General features: G+C 40.7%; 1 protein-coding gene across 1 annotated transcript in view; it reads right to left on the reverse strand.

Moving 5' to 3' along the window:
• fras1 (Fraser extracellular matrix complex subunit 1) overlaps positions 1-26,092 on the reverse strand; it is a 258,103-nt gene that overhangs the window by 96,621 nt on the left and 135,390 nt on the right. The window contains exons 18-24 of the mRNA XM_078251454.1: positions 20,772-20,912; positions 18,970-19,116; positions 8,319-8,474; positions 5,401-5,547; positions 3,284-3,430; positions 817-957; positions 111-251 (exon numbers count right to left, since the gene is read on the reverse strand). Coding sequence (XP_078107580.1) covers positions 111-251; positions 817-957; positions 3,284-3,430; positions 5,401-5,547; positions 8,319-8,474; positions 18,970-19,116; positions 20,772-20,912 — 1,020 coding nt within the window. The remainder of the gene's footprint in view (positions 1-110; positions 252-816; positions 958-3,283; positions 3,431-5,400; positions 5,548-8,318; positions 8,475-18,969; positions 19,117-20,771; positions 20,913-26,092) is intronic.

A 26,092-nucleotide genomic window follows, 5' to 3' on the forward strand; every position in this document is an offset into this window, starting at 1 on the left:
CCTTTCTTTTCTCAAAAGAAACTTTGAGGCTGGTTAGAAACGGTTAGAAATATGAGAGATTTAAAAAAAAAAAAAAAGGATTGTATTTTTAACAAAGTCTTAACTCTTACGTTTGCAGACTTGGGAGGAGGCGTCCAGGAAGTAGTTTCTGCCACATTCTAGCACACACTGACCCTGCAGGGTGGCGTAGGGAGGCTGGCATTGCTGGCACTGTCCGGGACCCCGACACTCCACACAGTGATCATCACAGCCTGACAGAGAGAAAGCGAGACACACACACACACACACACACACACACACACACACACACACACACACACACACACACACACACACTGAGCATTAAACACGAGGATTAAAAAAAAGTGCCAAACCTCCAAATGCACATTTACTTCATTCCTATTTTTCTATGGATTTTGATTTTATTGGCATTCAGGAGAATATTTAGTATGTGTTAAAAATACTACTACTGTATTATTATGATTATACAATATGGTGGTACACATATGATTACATAAGAGCTGTGAAGGACTTTAATGTTCCTCACAAGGAAAATTTGACCTGAACAACCACACGTTACAGATACACCATCAAAGGGGTCTCTCAAGGAACCTTTGGGGTCGCCTGCTGTTGATTAACAGTTTTAATAAGAAATACATGGTCAAAAAATATCTGAAAGCACCTTAATATATAAGATAATACAGAAACAGCGCAAAAGAAGGAGAAATACATGCAGCTGGCACGATTGTAGCTGCACATATCTACACTTTCTTTTTTGTGATGTTTGTCAGCTTATCTGCTTTTTGGTGGACTGACCAAGGCATTTGTCTCCATCCTGATAGGAGCCAGGCGAGCACCCCTGGGTGCACACTCCATCCTGCAAGACGTATCCCTCCATGCACAGCAGGCAGTCTGTCCGCAGAGGGCCTTTACAGGCGTTGCAGCTCCAGTCGCACTCTGGAAACAGGATGGAAGGCAGCGCAGGAGTGTGTTTGTGTGTGGGGACATTGGGATTAAAAGGGAGGGGATTTTGAGGACGAGAGCAAAAGGTGAGAGCAAAACAGAAGAGAGGGAGGGAGGGGGAGAGAGAGAGAGAGAGAAAAAGGATTAATACATTCTTTTCAGCAGGGGATTTATGCTAAACCCATTTGTGTTTTTCCCCTTCTCTCTTATCACCTGCACATCTGTTGAGTTTGTGCTGTGCTCCATTAATATTGACAAGAGAATTAAACACAATTAGGACAAATAAAACTCTGTTTGTGTGAGCTTCTAGGTTTGTATTAAAAGTAAAGTAGGTTTTACAAATAATCAATGACTCAATGACTAAACATGGCATTCTTAGCAATTACAGAGTAAACCAGGGGGGCATTATATTATACAGAATATATACTTGTAATGCAGAGCATATAATTATAACAGTCTACAGTCAGGCTATCAGCTTTTTATTTTTTATCTTTTGGTCAAGTAAATTATAAATTGGTCACAGTAAATGTCTTCATGAACTTCTCAAGAAGGGTGATATCCTCATCAAATGTTTATTCTCTGGGGAACATGAATGTATACACCAAATGTCATGGCTATCCATCCAATAGTTGTCAAGAAATTTCCCTCAAGAACAAGAACTGTCAACCTGCTGGAGATGCTATAAAGGAAAATAAGAGGATCACCAAAGTCATTAGGATACTTTGTCTGGGAACCATGAATGTCTGTAAAAAAGATTGTTGTATTTCGCTCTTTAGCAAAGTGGTGGACCGACCGACTGACAGATACTGGTATCCCTAGAGCCACGGCAGCGTCTTTGTTTTTTTAATTTTGGCAAGTTTTAGTTATCTGAATATTGGACTATTTGTGAACTCTGCAGTCTTTTTCTGAGTCACATGGCGAGGAAAAGAAAACAACATTTAGATCTTACTGTTAACATTTACCCAAAAGCATCCTCAATTCTTGAGAAGATACTTTTTGATCAATCTACTGCTGGTAAACACGCCGTTTTTTTACATATGTTTCCTAATTTTGTCTTGAAGCCTACATGAGAAGTAGTACAACATCTTACAATTCATCTCTTTACCTTCTACCAACATTTCACTTTCTTACTGTAGATGACAGAGGGAGTGTAGAAAGCTACTCCACTACTGGGATGAATAGTGGAGGCTTCCACAGGGCTTTTCTGAAGATCCAAAGGGAGCCAAGAGGTAAATTAGGGGTTCTGCCGTAGAAAAAGATAAATCGAAACGAATGTAGGTTGTTGTAAACGTACTGACGGGTTTATAAGAGATTCTCTCAGGGAACTCTCCCCTGTGGCAAAGTGAAATCTCCCAAAGGTTCCTTTAAAGCCCTTTAGTTTTCAGAGAGCAACAAGCAGTGCTGCTTTCTAACACTCTGGGTTCATCCAGGGTTCAGTGGATTATCCAGATAGCGGCTGCAGCTAGCTGGGGGGGGATAAACACGAGCGAGATTGGGCTGGATGGCTAAAACCACCTGTCAAGGTGAGAGGCACTGCTAGCTGCCTCACAGGAAATCAAACTGTGTATCTAGCCACTAGCAGTTAGCTTAGTTTCTAATCCCGTGTGGCACGGACATGAGAAATGGTGGTCACCTTAGGGACCCGTTCCTTTGGGCACCTGAAAAATCTCCTTACGTTGAACCAAATCACTGATAAAGCGAAGTCTGCTAGGAGACGTTTGTGGGAAGTAAGCTTCACATGAAATGGCTTTCTGTGAATTAAAGTGGATATCTGTGTTAAGCCAGTGTGACAACACAGTTTGGCTGTTCGCATTCTAAACCTAAATCCCATCTAATCATCGTTCTTTGAGATAAGCACAAAGGAGAAAACATATTTTCACACATCTTATTTGTGAGTTGGCAATAAAAAGGAATGAGATTCAGTGTGACAGGATGTGGTCTGGGCTGGTTAGTGGGTAATTAAATATATGAACAGAGTTATTGCATGCAAAATGAAAAAAAGGACAAGTAATTCAGTCTGGACATGGATCCTCTGAGGCTCATTCGTCAACTTCTCTGCACACTGGAAGATTTAATACAGAGTTAAAACACACACACGTTGATTGGGATTTGCATATCTGGTCCCACAGTTTATTACTTGATCAATGGACCCCATAAACTCCATGTAGCACACTGCACTAAATGCAATATGGATGGAGAGTAATTTATGAGTATCATAAAGGGAGCACTACATATCGTCATTATTAAACCAGTGTTTCCCACCTCACCCTCCCTGTACCACTACAGTGTGTGTTGGGTTGCCATGGTGACGGCAGCATACCTCTGCATGCCCGGGTCGTGGTGTTGAGGTAATACTGATGGGCACAGCTGTCGTATTGGCATTCTCCGAACAGCAGCACCTTGGCCGGGTCGCGGCAGGACGCACAAACCCCGGTCATGTCGCACGTCAGGCACTGGCTGTCACATGCTGCCGGAGACAAAAAGGTTGACATGGAGATCAGGTTAGAAGGTCAGAGGGGAAAGGATTGGTTGCAGGACGTAATAACACCTGCCATCACCAAAGATTAGCTGAATGTGGCTTTTTTGTATCCAAGCAGTGGTGGAAGAAATATTCAGATCCTTTACTTAAGTAAACGTACTATTACCACACTGTAAAAATACTCTGTTACAAGTAAAAGTCCTGCATTGAAAATGTTACTTAAGTAAAAGTATGTAAGTATCATCAGGAAAATGTACTTAAATTACTAAAAGTAAAAGTACTCAATGCTGAAGAATCCTCACATTTCAGAAACTAGAAACGATCAAAACAGTTCTCTCGATCAACTAAGTGTTAAATTGGCAAATCATTTCAGCTGGACTATATATTGTTGGGTACAGAGTAGTTGGTGGTGGTGCAGTAGGTAAGACTTATGAAACTAACTTTCTGTCATATTTGCTGAAACTGACCCTATGTTCCAGTAGAACTACATGATGCAGGTCATTTAAAAAAAATATCCGGCTCCTCTGGCACCACCTACAGCCTGTAGTGCGATTTGCAAAAATCCACAGCTCCCTGTTCAGATGCACCAATCAGGGCCGGGGGGGGTGTCTAACCGTGTGTCAATCACTGCTCATGCACACGCATTCATTATGAGACCGTTTTGGGCTTTACCTGAAAGGGGGGAGGGACTGAGAAGTTGTCGATGTTCAAATATTTTGGCTAAGTCCTGGATCTTCTCAATCCTACCTACAGCACATTTAATTTATAATTAAACACCACAGTTTATAAACTACATGTGTTTTGTGTGCAAAAAATAGTAAATTAACTAGTAACTAAAGCTGTCAGATTGATGTAGTGGAGTAAAAAGTACAATATTTCTCTCTGAAATGTAGCGGAGTAGAAGTAGAAAGTGGCATGAAAAGAAAAGACTCAAGTAAAGTACAAGTACCTAAAATTTGTACGTAAGTACAGTACTTGAGTAAATGTACTTACATGTAGTTACATTCCACCACCCTATCCAGGTATGGTCTAAATAACCTACCTATTGAACATTTTGACTATGTGGCTTTGTCATGTTTCACATTTGCCATCATGATTTCAGACACTTTTATCGCACAACGTTTGTTGAGTTTCCAAATGATCCACCAGCTCTTCAGGCTGCAGTTACAGGATTGTTATTGTTATTCCATCCAACAAGAATGTGTTGATTTGATTGTGTATGTTTACCTGCTGGTTAACAGGATATCTCAAAGAATAATCAACATATTTAAAAAAAATAATAATTTGGTAGAAAGTCAGGTGATGCTGGAAAAAAGCAAAAATGGCTAATTTTCTGTGCAGGTCCAGGAATCTTTTAAAGGTTTTCAAGAAGTCAAGTTAGGGCATTTATGAATATTGGCACAGTTTTCAACTAGCTGCAGGTACTTGAATGAAAAAACTCTGGCACATGTATCCTGTGACTGCCTATCACTATGTTCATTTTTTAGAGGATTAATAAACCTTGGCAGAGGTACAGTATTCGCTGTCTGAGTGCTTTTAAGTTACAAAAAGCTTAAGTCGAAATATTCTGAATACCAGGTAGCAATATGCCAGCTTGAATAAATTCCTCATGACTGCATTAAATGTTTTCAAAGCAACTAGCAGAAGTACAAGAGAGTTTATGCTTGCAGGTGCGTATGTCACGAATACGTTAACGGTTTATAATGTAGCAAGTGGAAAGGGAAACTACATTAGTACAGATGAACAGGAGGCACACATATTTTTTTGTTCACCGTGCCGATCAAATTGGAACAAGACCTCAGAGATGAGCTGATATTTAGAACCACTGTGTAGTGTTTTTATTATTTAGTCCACTTCCTGTAAGTCATTAAAACACAATATAATCTCAGATGTGTAGTAACATCTCTGGTTCTTGAGATATGATATCTTCCAGGTGAGATGCAGCAGCGGTTACCTACCCTGACAGATCCTGTGACCATTGTCATAGTAACCAAGGGGACATTTGGGAGCGCAGAGACCCGAGGGCAACAGAATGCTGACGGCAGGGCAGGAAGTACAGGAAAGTGGCCCCGTCCCACTGCAGGCCTCACATGAAGGATGGCATTCTGGGTACAAAAAAAAAATGGAAACTTAAAATATTCCATGTGGAGAAACTGGGTCATGGAAACCGTGTATAGTTCAAGCAATATAGCAAGGAAAAATGTGTTATAAGATAGTATAATGCAGCGTAAAACATGAAGCAACTTATGTCTTAGAATATATCAATGCATTATATTTGGGAACTAACAGTACTGACCCATGAAACTACAATATAATGAGAACACTACATGAGATATACAGTATATGCAGTTTTTAAATCAGTACTGTTATACTACTGTAGTACTGGACGCAGTGGCCGTGGGTTCAACCCCCCCTTCTCTCCTCTTTCATGTCATTATAAAGGCCGTAAAATGGCAACAAAAAAAAAATACATAAAAAATACATATTCATAAGTCTCACTAATCACTATCAAGGGTCTAGTCATTCTCAGATTGCTGTGCTGCTCCAATCCCCCACCGCCACCCCCACCACACACTGCTCATATTCAGCCTTGAGTAATAATCATCAACACCAAAAAGATGGAAACGTCAAATGTCACTCCGATGTGGAGAAATTCTAGCCTGACGTCGTCAGACTCAGATTCTAGTCAGAATCTGAGTCTGATACCGCTCCATTGAGCTGTGTTTATGGGGCGTGTTTCAACGGAACCAGGAAAGAAAATGCCTCTGCACTCAATTGGACAGACCCACAACCAATCAGAGCGCCCCATCTTCTTAGCGGCCATCGGGGCCAGCTGATAAATTAAACTTTTGCCGAATCCAGTAGGAAGGACGGCAAAAACATCTTTCCGATCGACAAATGCCTTGATCGCGGTTCTCTGTTCCTCTTTTAAAATGAATGCGCTGTCGATGTCATCTATAAAAGACGCGATGGCGGAATCTACACATCTCAATTCTCCAGCGGCAGCCATCTTTGTTGTAAACAAATTCAACCCAAGCGCTCTTTGGGGACGTGGTTGATTACGTTACTGTTGATCATCTGTCCGTCATCGTATAAAGCCCGCCCTGACAATTTGATTGGTCCAAACAGCTCTGGTTCGAGCATAGTTGCTCCACAACGGATCAAGTCCAGACCGAACTTCCCGACCTCAAATGTTGTGGGCGGGGCTAAGTTTGGCTGGCATCCAGGCTAGGGAAATTCACCATCAGGCCTGAATCAACAGGAGTGAGATGTTACCTAAACTCAAAATGAAATTCTTATTGTCTGTTTTTAGGTACATGTTGGTTGATTTATTTTGGGTGTATATGTATTTACAAGTGCTATTTGGATCTCTCTTCTTATTGTTTCTTTATAGATCTGTGTGTGTGTGTGTGTGTGTGTGCGTGCGTGCGTGCGTGCGTGCGTGCGTGCGTGGGGCTCAGCTGAATGAGACTCCAGAGGTTTTGCTCTTACAGCCTGACGCTTCCTGTTTTAAATATGTGTGCATTCACAGCAGCTTATTGTGGAGGCAGCGGCTATGGCTGCTGAGCTGCTCAAAAGAAGCGTGATGATAATAATAATTATGAGGATGAAGAGGGTGAGGACAATGATAATGAAAATGATGATTATGATGATAATGAGGACAAGGAGGATGAGGATAGTCAGGGCGATTATGATGATGAAGACAATGAGGATGTTGAGGATGAGCAGAATGAGGATAATAATAATGATGAGGATGATACTAACGAAGATGGTACTGATGAGAATAAATATAATGGTGAAGATGTTAATAATAATGACTAATGGGGGTGATGATGGCTATACTTAACCAACATGAAACCTTCTATTTTCTTCTAGTACAGAGTAACTGTTTAAACAGTAATACAGGTTTTCTCAACACAGTAACTCCTCCAAATCCCCGAATATCTGCCCAGTCTTTGTTTTCAATATCTACACAGTTTGCAGTTCAGCGTCAAAGCATCGACAGTGAGCTAGGAGGACATTTGTGGATTTGGTGTTCTTTTGGGCATTATAGCTGAATCAGGGAGTAGTTTTCTCATGTACTTCTAAAGCCTGAGGGCATGTACACAGAATTGATTACATTGCAAAATAAAAAGAACTAAACTAAACCTGACTAAAGATACCATTTTGCCATGGGATCACAGGAGCCCCGACGCCAAATCGGGCCAGGGGCGTAAAGTGTGGCGGGGACAATGGCTTCTTTTCCACTTCCTACCATTTTACTTTCGGTGCCCTTGCTCAGGCAACCCCCATCTTCTAACTACTGAAGATGCCTTCATTTTTATTTCAACTACACAAAGTTTAGTGACTGGATCTTGCACATTTGGGACGCTATCGTGGTCACAAAATCTAGCCGCAGACAGACAGACAACACCAGGCAAAGAACTCAAAACCACCTCTGTGGTAGCTCACACTACAGAAGGTGTCTCCAGGACAGACAGACAGACAGACAGACAGACACACAGACAGACACACACACACACACACACACACACACACACACACACACACACACACACACACACACACAAAACAATACCAGCATCGCTGTAGGGTAATAAACCTCTGAGAATATCTCTCTGACAGAGTAAAGACTTATCCATAAAGCAGAATGTTTCTTAAAACACTGGTTTTAAATACAGTTTTTCTTCAAGAAAAAGCTCCTACAGTACCAGGTCAACAGAATGACCTCAATATAAAAGATCTTTTAACTAATGAATGAAACATAAAAGCATTGGGGGCATTTTTCTTACAGCTTTTCCATATAGGGGCCACTACTGGCTGACCTCTGACCTTGTAATGTAGTGTGTATAGGCAGGGGAGTAAAAGTCCTTACTGATGCAGGCTCCGTGCCAGCCGTAGAAGCCCCGGGGACAGTGGGAGACGCAATGATCGCCCAGCAGCCAGGTCCTCGGCACTTTACACCACAGACAAACACTGCCGATGCCCGTCTGGAGGTCTGCCGTGCAGCGCTGACAGTCTGAGCTGCACTCTGCAGGAAGGACACACACAGCAAGGAGGGCATGTATTTCTTATATCATCATACTGGACACAAATATACATCAAGCCACCATCAAAGTCACACAAAGTCAGATGGTTGCTAATGGCGCTTTTTCATCACACAGCACCTGCTCGACTCGCCTCGACTCGCCTCGCCTTTTTTGGTTTTCCATTACGAAAAAAAGTACCTGGTACCTGCTAACAGGTACTTTTTTTAGTACCACCTCAGTCGAGGTTCCAAGCGAGCTGAGCCGGTACCAAAAGGTGACGTGAAAGCGACAGAGGGGGGGTGTCCTGAACAAACCCGGCAGTTTACTGCGGCGCCGCTATGACGACCAGCCACGCTGAGGCGGTACTAAAATCTGCAATGGAAAACGGACGCACAGTGCATCAAGTTGAGGCGAGGCGAGTAGAGTTGAGGCGAGTCGAGCAAGTACCATGTAATGGAAAAACGCCGTAAGACTGCTGTACTTTTGTCACATCACCAAAATGAAGTGCTTGAAAAAGTGCTGTTTGTGTTTAATTTTCTAGGTTGTTCATTCAGAGGGAACACATGCTGTGGTCACATACTAAACCTGACATGCTAAAAAAAAAAGATTCTTTTTATTATTGTAACAATAAAAGTCTTAACTATAGAGCACAGATTAAACTGCCAAATCAAACTTATTTGGGGCTTTTACATTTTAAATAGGGTTTTATGATTTATAACATATATTGCAAAAAGATTTTGTCAGTGGTCAGTCTTAATTTTAGATGAAATCCTCGGTGGTTTTTGTTAAAGTAAAAATGAGAACAATCACTTTCAACTCAACACTAAAGTTTCTTCAGTAAACATTTTGATCTTCATCATCATGACTTGATAGGATGTATAATGTTAAACTGAGGACAGAGAGCTGATAAATCTTTATGCATGCGCTTGTAATATTTGAATAACAAACCAGGATTCCAAGGCCATCCATTTCTTTAAAAAAAGTTTTTTAAATCTATTTTTACTATATTTCCTTCTTCTAAAATATGTTAACTTTTAAAGGGGATTCAAATCCTGTGGGAGCCTTCTTGAAATGCATACAAAAGAAAAGCAACAAATAAAGACATGAGCAAGAGAACTAAAGAATAACTGCATAAAGGAAGAATTTATAAAAGTAAGATTTTAATGATGATGTCTAATCTAAAAAAAATCTGAAATTGGGTGTTAAAATGCACTAATTTAACCAAAGTAAAAAATCTTTTGTCAGAAATAAATTCTGAAAAAAAATCAGTCTCTCTCATCTATTAACTCTCAAACTTAGATCTCCCTTATACATGCCATCCAGCTACCCACAAACCTGTACAGTATATACCCACATAACTAAGCACAGCAGGGTTGCCCACATGGAGCCAAGATTAGCAGGACAATGAAGAACACCTCATGGTGTTTTATCTGATGATGTCTGGGTCGTGTCTGGCTGGCACAGTGGAGGGGACCTTAAAGTTATCCGTCCGTGCCGAGATAACTATCTACAGAGAAAAGCAGAACAACAGGGGCTCTGCAGGTGAAGAGTTGTGTGTCGGCCAGGTGAGGGGAAAAGATAAAGAGGCTTGTCACGTACGGGTGTTAGAAAGAAATGTTAAGACCATGAAAGTACTCCTCTTTCTTTGTGAAGGATTAACGGAAATGAGAAAAGTTTGGAGTGATTACAAGGTGAAAGCAGACGAATATCAAACCGTGTGACAACAAGATCTGGATTTAGTCAGAAAATGTGACAGGTGATCTTTTCTCTGTTGGTTTGATGACTGGGCATTCTCGTAGGTAACTAGCTGCAGGTCAAAACTAGTATGTCAGTGGATTAACCGTTTACAAGTAAGTGGAAGACCAAGAAGAGTTGTACTAGACTTTAGACATGCTTTAAAGGAAAAGTGAGGTAAAAAGAGATTTTAAAATGGATTTAAAAGCAATTATAATAAAATATTAAAGCTGCAAGCAGCGTTGGACAGGCCCTCACACCTCCTTGTGCGTCAGGGTTACTGGTGGATGCTGCTCCATGTGCCCGTGTATTTGCACGACCGTCGGACAAACCATCATCAATGAAAAAGGAACTCTGCTGAGTTCAATGACACCTCACACAATAATACGTCAAACGGGTCATAAGTTATGAAAGGGGGCATGGTTTAAGCATAGGAAGCAGGCCAAACCATGAACGATGACAAAAGAACTCTCTGCTCAGTTCAATGATACCTCACACAATAGTCTACATCAAACGGGTCATTAGTTATAAAAAGGGGCGTGGCTAAAGCATAAGGGGGCGGGCCAAACCATCACTAATGAAGAAGGAACTCTCTGCTGAGTTCAATGATACCTCACACAAGACTCTACCTTAAACGGTTCAAAAGCCATACAAGGGGGGGTGTGACCTAAGTTCATGGGTGTTGTTAAAGTATAGGGGGCAGCTCAGTATCACATGTAGACCACACATTATAAGTTTCATGTTTGTCATATAAGGCGGATTTCCTGTTGCCATCGGGGGACGCTATGACCAAAAGTCAATTTTGCCCTGTAGATGACCTCAGGCCTGGACCCTTGTCAAACGTGAGAAATTTCGGGCAGATATGACAATGTACACTAAAGTTACAACAACTTCTTCGTTCATTGATAAATGCTCAAAAAGGCCTCCAAGCCCACACCATTTCATGAAAAGTTTTTCTTTAATAACTTTTCATCTTTGAGGTGTTGAGATGGTACAGACCAAATTTGAAATCCATCGGATGAAATCTCTAGGAAGAGTTCGTTAAAGTCTAGCACCTTGACTTTTAGGTCTACTTCCTGTTGCCACTAGGGGGCGCTATGACTTTGAGTAAATATAGGCCTGTAGATGTTGTCAGGGTTGGACTCTTATCCTGAAAAGTTTCGAGCCAATTGGACAATAGGGGCTTTCTGACCGGAGTGGTTTTTGCAGTTCTTAGAACTAAACGTTCCTAGGACACTTTTTTCATCGTGTTCCGACAGGAAAAATTTGGGGATTTTTAAGTTCCTCTGGCCTCAGTAGCGTACTTTTTTAGGTCCTACTTCAGAGCAGGGTCTTTTCCCTTTTCCTAGGTGTACTTGATTGGTCGAACATATAAGTCACGCCCACTGCCAACTCGGAAACTTGCAGACAGAGCAACAACAGGACATTTTTAACAATTTTCACCATCTTATTCATCATTAAATTCACTTCTGACAACATTTTAGGCGAGAAATTAACTGTTTAGATTTCGAATATAGGCAGTCTTGCGTAAATTGATGCCAAATTGACAATTTGCTTCAAAGTTTTCGGAGTTCAAAAGCTCCATGAAGTGAGGCGACAGCCAGCAGGCGCCTGCCCCGGCTTCTAGCTCGTTGCTCGACCAGTCATGCTCAGACACCTCGCTGTAAGCTGGAGGTCTCTCAGACCGCTCTCGTAAATAAGAGGCTTTTATTTTGCCGTTGACAGTTCATTTTTTTTAAATATCACAACACATGTCCATCATAAGATTAACGGGAACCTGTGGTTAACTGTCTTTTCGGAGTTAAACTCCACAAGCGTGTCCTGCGGCTCACCGGCAAAGACCGTTGCAGTGCTTGCGTCACTCCCTTACCCCTCCTACCAGTCCCATATGGCCACTTGGCCAGTGGGAATGCAAACGGAAAAAAAGGTTTTGGGGGAGAGTAGTTCTTAGAACTGCTTAGAAGTGTACTTTTCCTCTAAAAAGTACAAGTACTATCCGATCGGAAAGCACCTAATGTACACTCAAGTTACACCCTCTTCCTGTTTCGATGGCGAAACGCACAAAATGGCCGCCCCGCCATGGCCATGCCCTAAGACGACCCTTTTAATAACTTTTCATCTTTAACGTCTTAAAATGGCACAGACCAAATTTGAAGTTGATGAGATGAAATCTCTAGGAGATGTTTGTTAAAGTATGATGTGGAAATGGCCAAAATTGCACTAATTTCAAACTTTTAAGTCAAAATGGCGGACTTCCTGTTGGGTTTAGGGTATAGCTCCAATGAGCTTTTTTGTACGTCTTGACATGCTACATATGTGTACCATGTTTCGTTAGTCTATGTTAAACGTACTGCAGGGGCTACATTTTTAAGTTTTGTAGGGGGCACTAGCGAGCCATTTTTGTGTGCTTGTTCCCGAAACCCTTAAAATACGTACATTTTCACCAGGCTTGATGCAACTGTCAATTGTGGTGAGTTTTTGAGTATGTTAAACCCCTCAAAAAGGCGATTAATTTGCCGGAAGAATAATAATTCCTTCAGTTTCAATAGGGCCTTCGCCGCTGTCGGCGCCCGGGCCCTAAAAATACAAGTGAATTAATGCAATAACAGCACCTCGAGCAACCTGAATATGAAACCAAGTGTTTATGGGATAAATAAAAACCAAAACACAGGAAATTAACACTTCTACTGCAACCAAAAATAATTCTGCCTTGCCCTTTATGCCTTGCCTTAGGAATTTCTGGTGGCAACTTTCATTTAGAAAACCAATCAGATAAAGTCCATGCAGTACACTTTTCTTGTCTAATCTAATAATAGCAGACATTTCTTTCAAGACATGTAATTGGTTGACTTTTCTGTTAACAGGGTCAATTATATATCACAGTAGATTGTAAACTTTTTAATTAAATGGGAAAATGTTTTGATCTCTCTTCATGTGTCTGACAGCTATTTTCGTCTGCTTGCCTTTATTTCTTTGTGGCTGACATTTAACTCAGACTGGGATTATTTGAGCCTCCAGAGCAGCTGTTCCTCTGACAAACGTTTGTAGAGCTTCAAAGTTCCTGAACGTGGCATCTGCCCAGGTGAGTCACACTCTCCTTCTGAAGCAGGTCCAATATCAACAGAGCAAAAGAAGAAGTGGAAGAACAAAAAAGAACTTCCTCTCTTGTCATCTCCCAATCCACACCTTTCATATCACATCACTTTACAACAAAACACGTATCAGCATTCCTCCTGCCAACACTCTGCAAGCAATCTGGCTCCGGGCGCTAAACAAATGGCTCCATCGTGGAGATAAGATAACTCAGGTGTCAGGGATTATTGACTGTGCAGAATAAAACTGAATATAAAACTAAAATGGTATTGATTTGGGTCCCCAGAGTCCCTCTTTATAGTGTAGTTACAATTTTTGAAGCACATAAAAAGGTATGCTGGAGTTCTAAATGCATGACACATAGACTGGATGAAGGCTGGATATATACCTGAATCTACTCAAATATATAGAGCAGAAACAACAACTTGTCGCTAACAAATGTCATACAGGAAAATCAAGACTTTAATGTCCCTCAATTAGTTGCTTCCTTTTGACTTTGTGCAGTTGAAAAGAGAATAAGACTTGTTTTGAGTCTGAGTGCGGCAAAAGTTCAGAAAGCAAGAGGAACAAAAGTGGGACATCATCTTCATTTGAAGCTTAAGGCGTATAAAGAGACAGAGTGCTGCAGAGAGAGATGCTGTGTGGTTCTCCGACACTGACTTCAACCTGTCTAGACATGTTGCCAAAGAATGACAAAGAATGGGTTTACAGATGCAGCTATTAAAAAAGTCCTACTTTTCTCACTGCTGGCTCTGTCCCCCCACGACAGAAAAAGTTCTGCTCTTGTTTTGGATGTCAGAATTATGATAAGGATTGTTCTGGAAATTGGTTGGGAGAAACTTTTCTTATTGTACATTATTCAAACTTAGCTCAATTATGTCACTCAAACAAAGGCCTGCATAACTCAGAATAGATGCCGAACAAATGTGTGTGAAGAGAGGTCTTAAGGTATTTCTTATATAAATTAGGGACAAGAGCAACCAACGACTTGATCTGTGTGGACTTATTTACACTTTTTTTTTAACTTCCAAATTGGCAAGAAGCTGGTCAGCAACAACAATTAAATTATGTTCACATCATGTGCAGAACATTAAAAGCCACAGCAGTTAGTGATGACGCTAACAATACTGTAATTAAAGTGTTAAGGCACAAAGAACAGCGCCTCATATCCTTTTGTACGATGGCTGTTTTAACATTGTGAATTGAAACAAAACTACTTGCATAGGTTTAGATAAAAGATGATGGTCTGGGTTAAAACAAGTATGTTTGTTACATAATTAAATAAAATAAAAAGTGCATTACTTACGTGAAGTACAGTAGGTAAGCATGTTACGTAAACCAGTCACAATGACTTTTGGTTTCACCGGAAAAAAAACCCATTCCCATACAACTAAACTGCACTCTCAATAACATTTTGAGGGAAAGTATTTTCCCCCGGATTACGTACGAGGTGTACGCTGTGGAGCGGCCGTAGTTTTAAAAAAGTGGTTAAACTGGTAAAACTACTTGGTTAGGTTTAGGAAAAGATCGTGGTTTGGGTTAAATAAGTCGCCTACATCTGTTACGCAACATAAGTTATGTACATAAATTAAGTACATTACGTAAGTACCTTACCTCCATGAGTTAAAATAAGTCAACGTGGACTGTTCTGTGTTTTTTGACCCATACCCCCCTAAACAGACTTTGAACGCAGACTTTGATTAGAAACATTTTTTTTTTTTCAACAAAAGTAATCCGGGACAAAACACGTTTCCTCAAAAACATAATTGAGAATGCAGTTTTGTTGTATGGGAACATAACTGTAATTCCCCAGAAAAGAAAAAGGACCCTTTCGAAAATGACAAATATCTTCCTATACAAAAGTATTTTGTGCTCCCATCTTCTGCACATTTAGTAAGTTAACTTAGTCAGTGTTTTTATTTTACTTCTAAAATAGCTATTTACTTTTGTTCTCTTTACAGCCAGCAGAGATTTAAAGGACGTTTCCAGATCCATATTTTCATATTGTATTCATTTTCTTCTATTCTCTCATTTTGATGTAATAGGTCACTGCAGGGTAGATGAAAGACAAATGAATTGGAGCTTTTACAATGTTAACCACTGTAAATATTAAACAAGGCCTCCGTGAGCTCAATCACCTCGGCTCAGGGTCACACGGAAAAGTTACTTCCTGTGTTACTAATAATGTGCTAACAAATCTATGCAGACTTTGTAAATTAGAACAGAAACAATATACCCAAAGGTACAAAGATGTGGGAACGGGTTTCCCAATCATAGCTGTAAAAAGACACATTTTTTATCCTATAGTTTGCTAAATGGAGTTACCATGTTCAGTTGTTTAGCAGAGTAATGCATTAATGTTGGTCTTAAGCATCAACACATGCTAAATGCATGAAAGGAGACATCGACAGCAGCTGTCGCTGTAGGCAACAACTTGTCTTAAATGTGTTTCCATGGAGGGTGTCATTGACAAGCAAAAAAACATGTATTTTATTTCAATACTGGTATGCCTTGTTTCTATGGTGATGCATTCCTGTTATTCAACGTGCTGGTCTATTTTAAGCTTTGTATTCTGTTAAATAATGGCTTCAACACAATTATGACGCAAAAATAAACTTGTGTAGCTGCAAAGCTTTGAGCTGAAGGGTTCCAGAAAACTCTCCTTAATTTGGACTTTCAGATCTCAACGTTTTCTGTGTGACTCAGAAGTTGTTTTTCATTCCACCAGAAAAGAAGGATTTTAGAAAAAGGAAGAGCGAGAGAGGGATGGCGAAAAGAGGGAGGTTGAGCGTGAGCGGCAGCTGGTTGGCAAGAGAGTGAAACTGTCTCTCACTGCAGCTGATATTACTCCTCATGTGAGACTCACATCGCAGGCTCCCAGTGTGAACGGCAAAGATTTTTGTTTTCTAATTTTAACCATATGAACTTTGTTTACATTGCAGGTCTTGATTCCAAGTTATGAATTTTATAGTTGTGTGTTAATTTCCAATGTTTGCATTTTTATAATATAGTCGCAAAAACCAAAAGTGGTATGAGCCTACATACTCTATAGTCCATTTGCATCGATACAACACGCATTTTGTCATCATTCATCTGGGATTGTTGTCATCATTTTAGCAGCCTGGCTTAGTCTAGCCCTTTCTCCTAAAAAATCCTTTCCAATACAACGAAACTGCTTTCTCAATGACATTTCGAAGGAAACATATTTTGTCTCAGATTACATTTGTCTTTGACGTATCACAAATATGTTTCTAATCTAAGCCTGCAGAAGTCCAGGAGGTCGGAGTGGATGGATGGATCAAACAAACACAGGACTTTCACCCAGAAGACTGTTTGTGTCCCGTGTAAAATCAAAAGTCGATGTTGATTTGTTATATAACGTACTTAACCTAGGCCACGTACTTAACACATGTAACATACTTAACCTACCTCACTTAGCCAACTAAACCTACGTAACCTACTTAACCAGAGCATCATTGTTTTCTAAATCTTACTCTTTCACAAAAATGGTATTTACGGAAAAGCACTGACCCAGTAACAAATGTCTTCAGCATCACTGTCTCTTTTCATTGGTATAAGATATACAGGTTTCAGTCTCTAATTGATGTGGGCATTTCTGCATGGCTGGAGTGGCTGGCTGTAATTAGTATGAGCAGCAAGAGCGCTTCTGCTCTCAAATATGAATCACATGAGAAGAAGACACAGGAAGAGAGAGAAAGTGAAAGAAAGACCGATTTATGAACTCGTGATTGAGAGTGAAAGCCTCATCGCCTTAAGACGGTTATGTAACAGCAAAGGCACAGCTGGGTGGACATAGAGAATCCAAGGCTGTGTGTGTGTGTGTGTGTGTGTGTGTGTGTGTGTGTGTGTGTGTGTGTGTGTGTGTGTGTGTGTTCTTTCCATGCAGAAATGATGACCCCAGTATTTCTGCGGCCCAGTAGTGCCTCAAGTCATCTTTTATTAACCATAGTTTGGCTGAGCTTGACCCATTTAACATTAGGTTGTGTGTGAGTGTGTTTGCAAACAAATATGTGTGTGTGTGTGTGTGTGTGTGTGTGTGTGTGTGTGTGTGTGTGTGTGTGTGTGTGTGTGTGTGTGTGTGTGTGTGTGTGTATGAGAACTAAGATCTGGTTGTAGTTTTACATCTCCAAACAGTGTGTCACCGAGAACTGTAATTAAAAATCAATGCATCTATCTTTTTCCCCAGATTCCCCTTCTATCTCTTCCATGCTGACTTTCCATCGTGTAAACACGCCTGTTTTTAATCTACAGCCAGTGGTCCAGATAGGTAAAAACGAATTGCATTACCCAGCGAGAGGGAGAAGGGCAGCAGGAGCTACATTTACACAAAAACACTGCAAGCTTCCCTTTTCTATTTATCTTCTGTCCAGTAGTTTATAATTGTTTATCCTGACAAAGAGGAAGAGAAGTGGGGCAGGGAGGTGTGAAGTATCTTAGGCTGGTGTTTATTAGCAAAGTTTAAAAAAAAAACTTGTCTCTATCCCGGTGGATGTTTCATGAAGAGTTTCTCTGAAAAGCCTAACTGCGAGCGAGAATCTCATTAAAAGTTTTTTCTTAAAAATTACAACAAAAGGTGGCGATACGTTTATGGAAAGCCATAAAGGAAAGGCCTAGTCAAAGATGTATTTTTCACCACTTTAAGTTCACATTTTGAAGTTCTCTTTTATTGTTATTAAAGGAAAGTGCCTCAACATAGACACAGATGATTTTCCAGGAAATTAATATTACTATAGGTTCTTCTTAGCTTCTTCTCATAGCTTCTTCTCTCCTTATATCCCCTAATTTTTACAGAAACAGTCCTGTACCTTTAAAAACAATCAAAGAACCATATTTTTCAGAAACAGATGCACATGTTTTTTTTCTATTAAATAAACCACTTTTATGTCCATTCAAGACTTCAAGTGCTCCAACTGTCAGTCACCTCAGTATATATAATAGAAACTAATTAGGGCATATTTGAGATGCCATGCTACTCTATTCTCATATATTATTTGCAGACGGCTAATTGACCAACTGCAGTAGCTGATATAATTCAAATTATTCTAAGTGATGAAAACATTAAGGTTCAAATCCTGCCAACTGGTCTGACTGATTTCAGTGATCTTTTTAGTTTCAGGAGTGAATTTCAACAATATTCTTTTTAATTGTTATAATAAATTTCCTGTGGAGCAAGCATTAATTATAAGAATTAATGTGGATTATTTTTAATATGGCACCCTTTACAAATCACCACCGTAAACAAATCTTGGCCAGTTGATAAGCTACTGTACAGAGAGAACCTGTTTTGTGTCTAACTGTTCCACACAGTAGAAACAGGGACTTCTACTTCAGCTTGCAGCTCTGCAGATAATTTGAGACCCAACAATTCAAAAGAAACAGACTGCAGAGCTTTTAAGTCAAAAATATCAATCCAAGAACTTCTATTTTACAGAGATGGTTGGCATTTCTCATGAATAATGCAGGTTGTTAGAGCTAAAGACTGGTTGTGTCTCAGTGTTCGTACAAAGCTCAGTGGGCAGAGTTTGTGGTTTTATACCCACTGGGGCCACTCAGGCTAAAAATACAAGCACTCATGGCGTATTTGGTGAAAGCTTCATGCAAATGGCATACAAATGACACACACATTTACACGCACACAGGCTGACTTACTGAGGCACTCTCCATTGACAGCGTTGAGGAAATGCCCCTCTTGGCAGCCTGTCCTGCAGTAGCCACTCTGTAGGGAGGCCAGAGGGGAGCATGAGGTGCAGTCAGCTTGAGAGGGCCCGGAGCACGTCTGGCAGGATGGGTGGCATGCTGGGGGGGACAGGGAGAGGAGAGGTACAAAGGGAAGGTATGAGAGAAAAGGGTCAAAATCCAGCAAACAATCAGGATAAAAGCGGTGACGAAAGTTAGGAGGCGACAGGAACAGAGGCATGAAGGAAAACTCTGTTTATGGTCTCCACCAACTCCTGAGAAAAATATCTGGCTCTTTAGTTGCTTGATGTTCCTCTTTCTTCCCATGCTAGTCTCTAACTGTGTCTACTCTGTGGAGCTGGGGAGGTAGTGTACAGTGTGTTTATCAGAGCTTGTTTGCTTGACAGCTTGTAGTCAACAGCTGTCTGCTGCTGCTGCAAACAAGGTTGAGGAAAACACTGAGACTGAACCATAGAGTAACAAACAAATGATTATTAAATAAATGAAGCTAAAAAAGCTCAGTAAAGCTGCAGAGTTGATGATAATCCTTTGTGGCTCTGTCGTTACGAGCCATCCCTTTCACATTACTCATAGTCATTTGATTCATTGCCATTATAAAGGAAATATTGATTAATGGAGCTTTAACTACACACTTATTGCCAAGCATACAAAGTCACCAGCAACACAACTTTGTGGTAAAAGTTTACTCTCTTAAAGACAGAAATACAATACTTCTTCAGGGTATCTGGGTAGCTTCTAATGAGCCAATCAACAGTAAAGTAGGACAAACAGATCCAATTTATTTTGAAATCCCAGGGGGTAATCTGTGCCCATCGTTCTTCCTTACTGTCTAGGTATCCGCCTGTGTCTGCCATTTCAATTACTCAGCCAAAGTTAGGAGTAACAAAAACAAACTATAAAGAGATTTAATGATGTTTACCACAGGTTTTTGTTTGCCTCGAAATTAACATTTAAGATTCTGTGTGCTGGTAGACGGGACATAGAAGGGGTGGTCTTGCTTCAATGAGATCAAAGATGACACTTTGGAAATGATTTACTTTTCATACTTTAAGTACTTTTTGCCAATAGTACTTTAACATTTTGAATTCTGGACTTTTACTTGTAATGGAGTACCTTTAGACTGTGGTATTTCTACTTTTACTTAAGAAAATGATATGAGTACTTTTTTCTTCTAGGGCTATCTATGGTATTTAGTTTACATGTCATGTAACAGTAACTAAACAATTAAAACTGTATTTTTGAGAAATGTATATAATAAAGTATGCCTTCGCTGATTACACTTTAGCACCAAGCTGTGAAAAGCTTTCACCGCTGACATTACCCAAAAATCTAATTATGTGGTGAACACAAACAGAATTTCTAACACCTACACCTCGGGCTCTGGGCTAAATGAATGTTTGTAATATCAGTGCTTTTTATTATGCTGACTGAACTGAACTAAAAGCTTTAGTCTGGACCCAAAAACACCAGAAAGCACACAGCTCATAAGTCTCTTGAGTCCCTTCAAACAGCTTCTAAAGAAAAGCCTTTTAGTTTAAGGTTTTAGGTTGAGCTTGGGACAGGGGAATGCACCATGTAAATGGGTATGCTTAAAAGTATATAAATAATGTGTGTGTGTGTGTGTGTGTGTGTGTGTGTGTGTGTGTGTGTGTGTGTTTGTGTGTGTGTGTGTGTGTGTGTGTGTGTGTGTGTGTGTGTGTGTGTGTGTGTGTGTGAGTGTGTGAGTGTGTGTGTGTGTGCGTGCACACTCTCACCTTGGCACTGGTTGTCCTGGATAAAGAAGCCTTGTGGGCTGCTGGGGACACAGCGGCCCTCGTGCAGGCTGGACGGGGAGAGACAGGACGTACAGTTGTCTGCAGATGGCCCAGTACAGAGCCAGCAGGAGGGGTGACACTCTGAAAAGGACACAGAGAAAAGTTCACATTTTCAAGCCGTGGCTAGAGACAGAGGATGCTCGACTGCCAACTGTGCCTCCTCACTACTTTTCTACTGCTATAACAAAAATAAAATGACAAAATGAGTGGACTACCTTTTTTCTTGGTCTATAACTCTCTGTACTTTTGCTGCATCTCCAAGGAAAGGGTTTTGTTTGTAGAGGAAAAAAATTATTAGGCGCTCAGAAGGAACCAGGAGCTTACTTTTACAGTATGGTGAGAAGTCACCTGAGAGCCGTGTGGGTTTGTTGGCTGTATATAGCAGCAATGCAGCATAAATGCATAAAAAGTGAATGAAGGAGGACTGAAGGAGGACTACCACCCACCCCCCAACTGCTGCTAATGCACCCCAACACTGTATCAAATACATATAGTGTGTTGTGCAATACCTTTTCTTTTCATTATTTATTATCTTGTTTATATCTTGTTCTCTATTGCTTCTGGTTACTGAAAGGTACCAAATGTAATTTTGTTTTAAGCCTACAATAAAATGTCTTATGTCTTATGCTCTTATTGCTATAAAAAAGATATATACTTACAAATAGTAGTCAATATATCTGGACCTGAACTGCAATCCAACTCCAATCTTCGCCACTATTTTTGTTATCCTGCAGCCATTCAGCTGTATCTTGTTCCTTCCAGAAGTCACGCATTAACATCAGAGTCGGTGCCAGCTCAGAGAGCCTGACCCAAGATGGCCATGAGCCAGCAAAGACTTCTGAAATATGCTCTGTTGCTTAGTTTGGACTATTTAGTTCAGATGATAAAAGATAAAACCTTTACAAGGATCATTTTAGGATGATTTATATCTAAAGGATATAGATTTGGAACTTGCAGGTAGGGAGGTTAAAGCTGCACCAGGTGACTTGGCTCCAAATGGCAGCCAGGATTAACTTGCTACTATTCAGAAATCATGTAATGTGGCACCATTATGCTCATGTGGATGGAGAGCTAGCTCACTGACTTACAGGAGTTATTATTTTACTGTTTTTAGGTTTGAATTCTCTTACTGGATACATGAATTTTATTTACACACAAATCTACAGGTTTCTGCTGTTCCCTAATGCAGCCACTATTAACCAGTATTACATTTGGCTTTATGTGTAAAGGGTTTGGCCACGACTTCAACATTCCTGTGCTTGCTGTGTGTTTTTTCTACACTGGGCTTCAAAGGCATGCAACTTCTCTGACCCTGGCTATTTACCCTTCTCTTACATGCCCCCACACACTTCACCCCACACCACTGCTGCCCTGAAACCGGCCTTTTGTGCAGCCTTTGATGTCTGCTTTGGCAGGGTGAAGACAAATAACTGAGCAGTGCTATCAGCTCTGGCAGCTGAGTCGGCCGGCTGGTGGTGGTGGTGGTGGTGGGAATGAAAGACAAAAGGCCTGTCACCAACTGGCCAGGAGTGACAAGTGTGTGTGTGTGTGTGTGTGTGTGTGTGTGTGTGTGTGTGTGTGTGTGTGTGTGTGTGTGTGTGTGTGTGTGTGTGTGTGTGTGTGTGTGTGCTGCCTGACCTTTTTTTGTACACAGAAAATGCACTCAAGTATGTGTGTGTTTATAATTACTCCTCTCTGGATTCTTTCAGAGGGCTGTCAGCTGTATCTGGGTCTTGTGTACACTTTGCATGACAGTCACTGGCAGGAACAGACTGGAGCTCTACCTGAGCTAACACTGCACTGCCTGTGTGTGTGTGTGTGTGTGTGTGTGTGTGTGTGTGTGTGTGTGTGTGTGTGTGTGTGTGTGTGTGTGTGTGTGTGTGTGTGTGTGTGTGTGCGTGCAGGCGTGTATATCATTTACAAAAACGATTTACCCTTTGGGAACACCTCAGTGTCAAAGCGGGGACCTTGAAAAGTCACAGCAGTGTCAGCAGAAACTTCGATCTCACGTCGCATCATCACCCAGCTTCTTCCCTGCCACCTACCCATAAGCCCTTTTCTTCTCCAACAAAATATGGCAACTTAATTGGTTAGCTGAGATGATAAGACTATATGTTTCCGTGAACCCACCAACAAGTCTCATCTTGGACATACACACACATTCAGTTCACACAAACCTTCATATCAACAGGTAAAAACCGAACACACACTCAGAGGCATATTCAAAAGGCTTCCTGTCAAACATCTTTCATTAATAGGAGGAGAGAATAAGAACGATAGGCAGTCTCTCCTTCTTTTATTGCAGCTTGGATATCTAATTTGTTGCAGGCAGAAAGCACATATTGATTCCTGTTATACCCAAATTTCTCATCACACATTATCTGGTGCACGCGCTCAGAGGTGGGTGCAGTCGATGAGATTGTGATTTAGTTTGGGGATGTGAGTGCTCCTTAATGCCTTCCACAAACGATCCTCCTGGTACAGTACAGGGCCAATCATTACATTAGTGCAGAAGAGAGTTCTGTGAGCTACACGGCAGAAACACAATTGGAGGGTAATATCTCATTCCTCTGAAGTGTCATCACATTGTCTCTGCTGTGTTATGGTATGCTAGAAGTCCGGCCACTTAAATGAGAGACCATGGCAGTGGATTTTCAAATACATAAACAAGGGCCGCTTCCTGTCATCGTCTCAATTGTCTTAAGAGCTGATTCCTCTTTCTGCTGCAGCTGTCATAGCTCACTAAACGTATCTCATAACTATCCTATAAGACAGTCCAAGTGTAAAACAACTGTACAGTATAACACCACATGCCACAACCTTTATTTCACCTGCATGATATGTATTCAAAATATGAATGCATTAACTGTTCTATCGAACAGCATTAAACACAAAGACTGTATATAAGAACCTCCTACACACCAACTATCTGTCTGCTCAGAAGGGCTGCAGACTGGAGAGGAGGGGGATTTTCAGCCTGGAATTTGCTCTTAGATACCTGACAGCTCGTCATCTCAGGCCCACTTAATGTGTACATCACTCTGTGTGTGTGTGTGTGTGTGTGTGTGTGTGTGTGTGTGTGTGTGTGTGTGTGTGTGTGTGTGTGTGTGTGTGTGTGTGTGTGTGTGCACCTAAAGGCTGGAGTCTGTGAGTCTAATGTGCATGTTTACATGCCTTCCTCCTCCGCTCCAGGAAAGTAGCTGCTGAGGTGGTCTGAAGTATCTGTCAGAGCATCACACACACACACACACACACACACACGCGCACGCACGCACGCACGCACGTACGTACAATAGCCTCCATTGTTCCCAGTCGTACACCTGAACCCACTGACACTCCACTGAGGGAAACCTTTGTAAGTTAGAATAGAGGCAGAATGGAACAAATGCTCTACATATTACTGTGAATAGAGATTTAATGAGACGTCATTTATCAAGTTGATCCTCAGCTCACTTTGTCAAGCCTAATTTAGGAAGCTTAGAGTGAAAGAAAAGTGGCAGACACAATAGCTGATGTACAAAGTGACTCTGTGCTGTGACAAGCAGTTCAAATCCAATTTTCTGTATAACAAACACATTTTTTCAAAGTGTGAGCAGAAAAACAGCAAAAATCCAATATTACATTTTTAGAGATTGCTGAAATATAATTTAAATCACATCACTAAGCATGCAGTTCAAGGCACATTTTATTGTCCTATTCCCCTTGCCGCATGTGGATTTTTAAGTCACACCTAAACAAACATTTTCCATTAAAGCTGCTTTTTGATTTCATTTTCTGCTCTTTTTGCTGGTTAATCTGGTGTTACTCCTTTGATTATATAACTCTTGTTAATGTGAATATTTTCTTACTACAAACCATTTTCCATTTAGTGATAATAGCCTTTAACTTGAGCTTAAACCCCCAGTATTGGCTCAGTATCAGTCCCATGCGATCACACAGATGAAAAGGTGTTAGAGGACGCGCCAATCCAACTACTACTCATCGATTTGTAATTGTCTCTTCCAATTAAGGGAATCCAATACTGCTAACGGCTATTCAATCCAGGTAGAGTAAACACAATTTTCATCGGTGCTTGGCCTGCTCTAAACTTAAAAGTAAACTGTGGTGAGGAGACAAATCATGCTACAATCTAAAAGGCTTCAGGCTCAATATCCTTAAAATCAAAAGTGATACAGACTCAAGATACAAGATGCAGAGATGCATTCAATTGGCAGACTACTCAAATGTGAATGAAGAATTTGACTTTCTGTATTCAGGCTGTTTGACTTGATGTATTTTTTTTAAAAAGGAGCCCAGAGGTTTCTAAATATCCATTATTCAAAATGTAAAAAGCATTATAACTAATTTGTGCCAAGTAGAATCATTTTGTGACTCCTAAATAGGCTGCAAACGCCAATTTAGGAACTACTGTGACTGCTAGCAAACCAACAAGGTTTTTAATGTCACTCACTTTCCTCACATAAGGAAACAACACAGGAACTGGAGGAAAAAGTACCAACAACAGAAGCAACAAATTACAATATTTCCGAGCTTTAGGAACCCAGGAACCAACAAGCTAACAAGACACTGTAAAAATATTTCTCAGAGCACCCTGTAATTGACGTATTCTCTCACCTTGTAACACAGCTGCTCAGTGACTGTAAACAGACTGCAATGCTGTGAGAAATCCCAATCAACCTACCCAGAATGCAACCTGCCTTGTCTTCAAATTCTTCATATCTCCTTTGACACACTAAAATCCCAAAAATTAAGAAAGGCAGCAAAAGCATCCATATCCCCATACCCCTAGTCCAGTTTCAAGTTTTTATGATGGGTAATAGTACAACTCAAAAGTGCATGCTGTACTGAAGCTTTGTATTGTATATTCATTTCTCGAGAGTCCAAGGTATATCTGTTCACTACATCAACAAATGATACTGCAACACTGCATGTATCTAGACCTACACCTCCTGTATCTTACATCTTCATCAGTGATATCGCTGTTCAAATTCTGTTTCCTACAAACAGTCTATGCTGGTTTCTTTTAGCCTGTTAATGACGCACTTGAAAGTCTCATTCTGTCAACTAAATACCTAAAACTCAACCTAAATGTACACAACAGCTGTTTGGCAGCATGGGCTTTACCTCATTTCAGGTAACAGCAGCTCCGGCAGATGATAAGTAAGCTGAGAGACAGAAAGTAGAGCTAAACAAAACGCCAGCGTTGGCAAATGACTTGGCTGCGCTCGAGGAAGAGTGAGCAGGTAGAACAAATACTGAAC

Source organism: Sander vitreus, chromosome 5 (assembly GCF_031162955.1).
Source record: "Sander vitreus isolate 19-12246 chromosome 5, sanVit1, whole genome shotgun sequence".
NCBI classification, from domain to species: domain Eukaryota; kingdom Metazoa; phylum Chordata; class Actinopteri; order Perciformes; family Percidae; genus Sander; species Sander vitreus.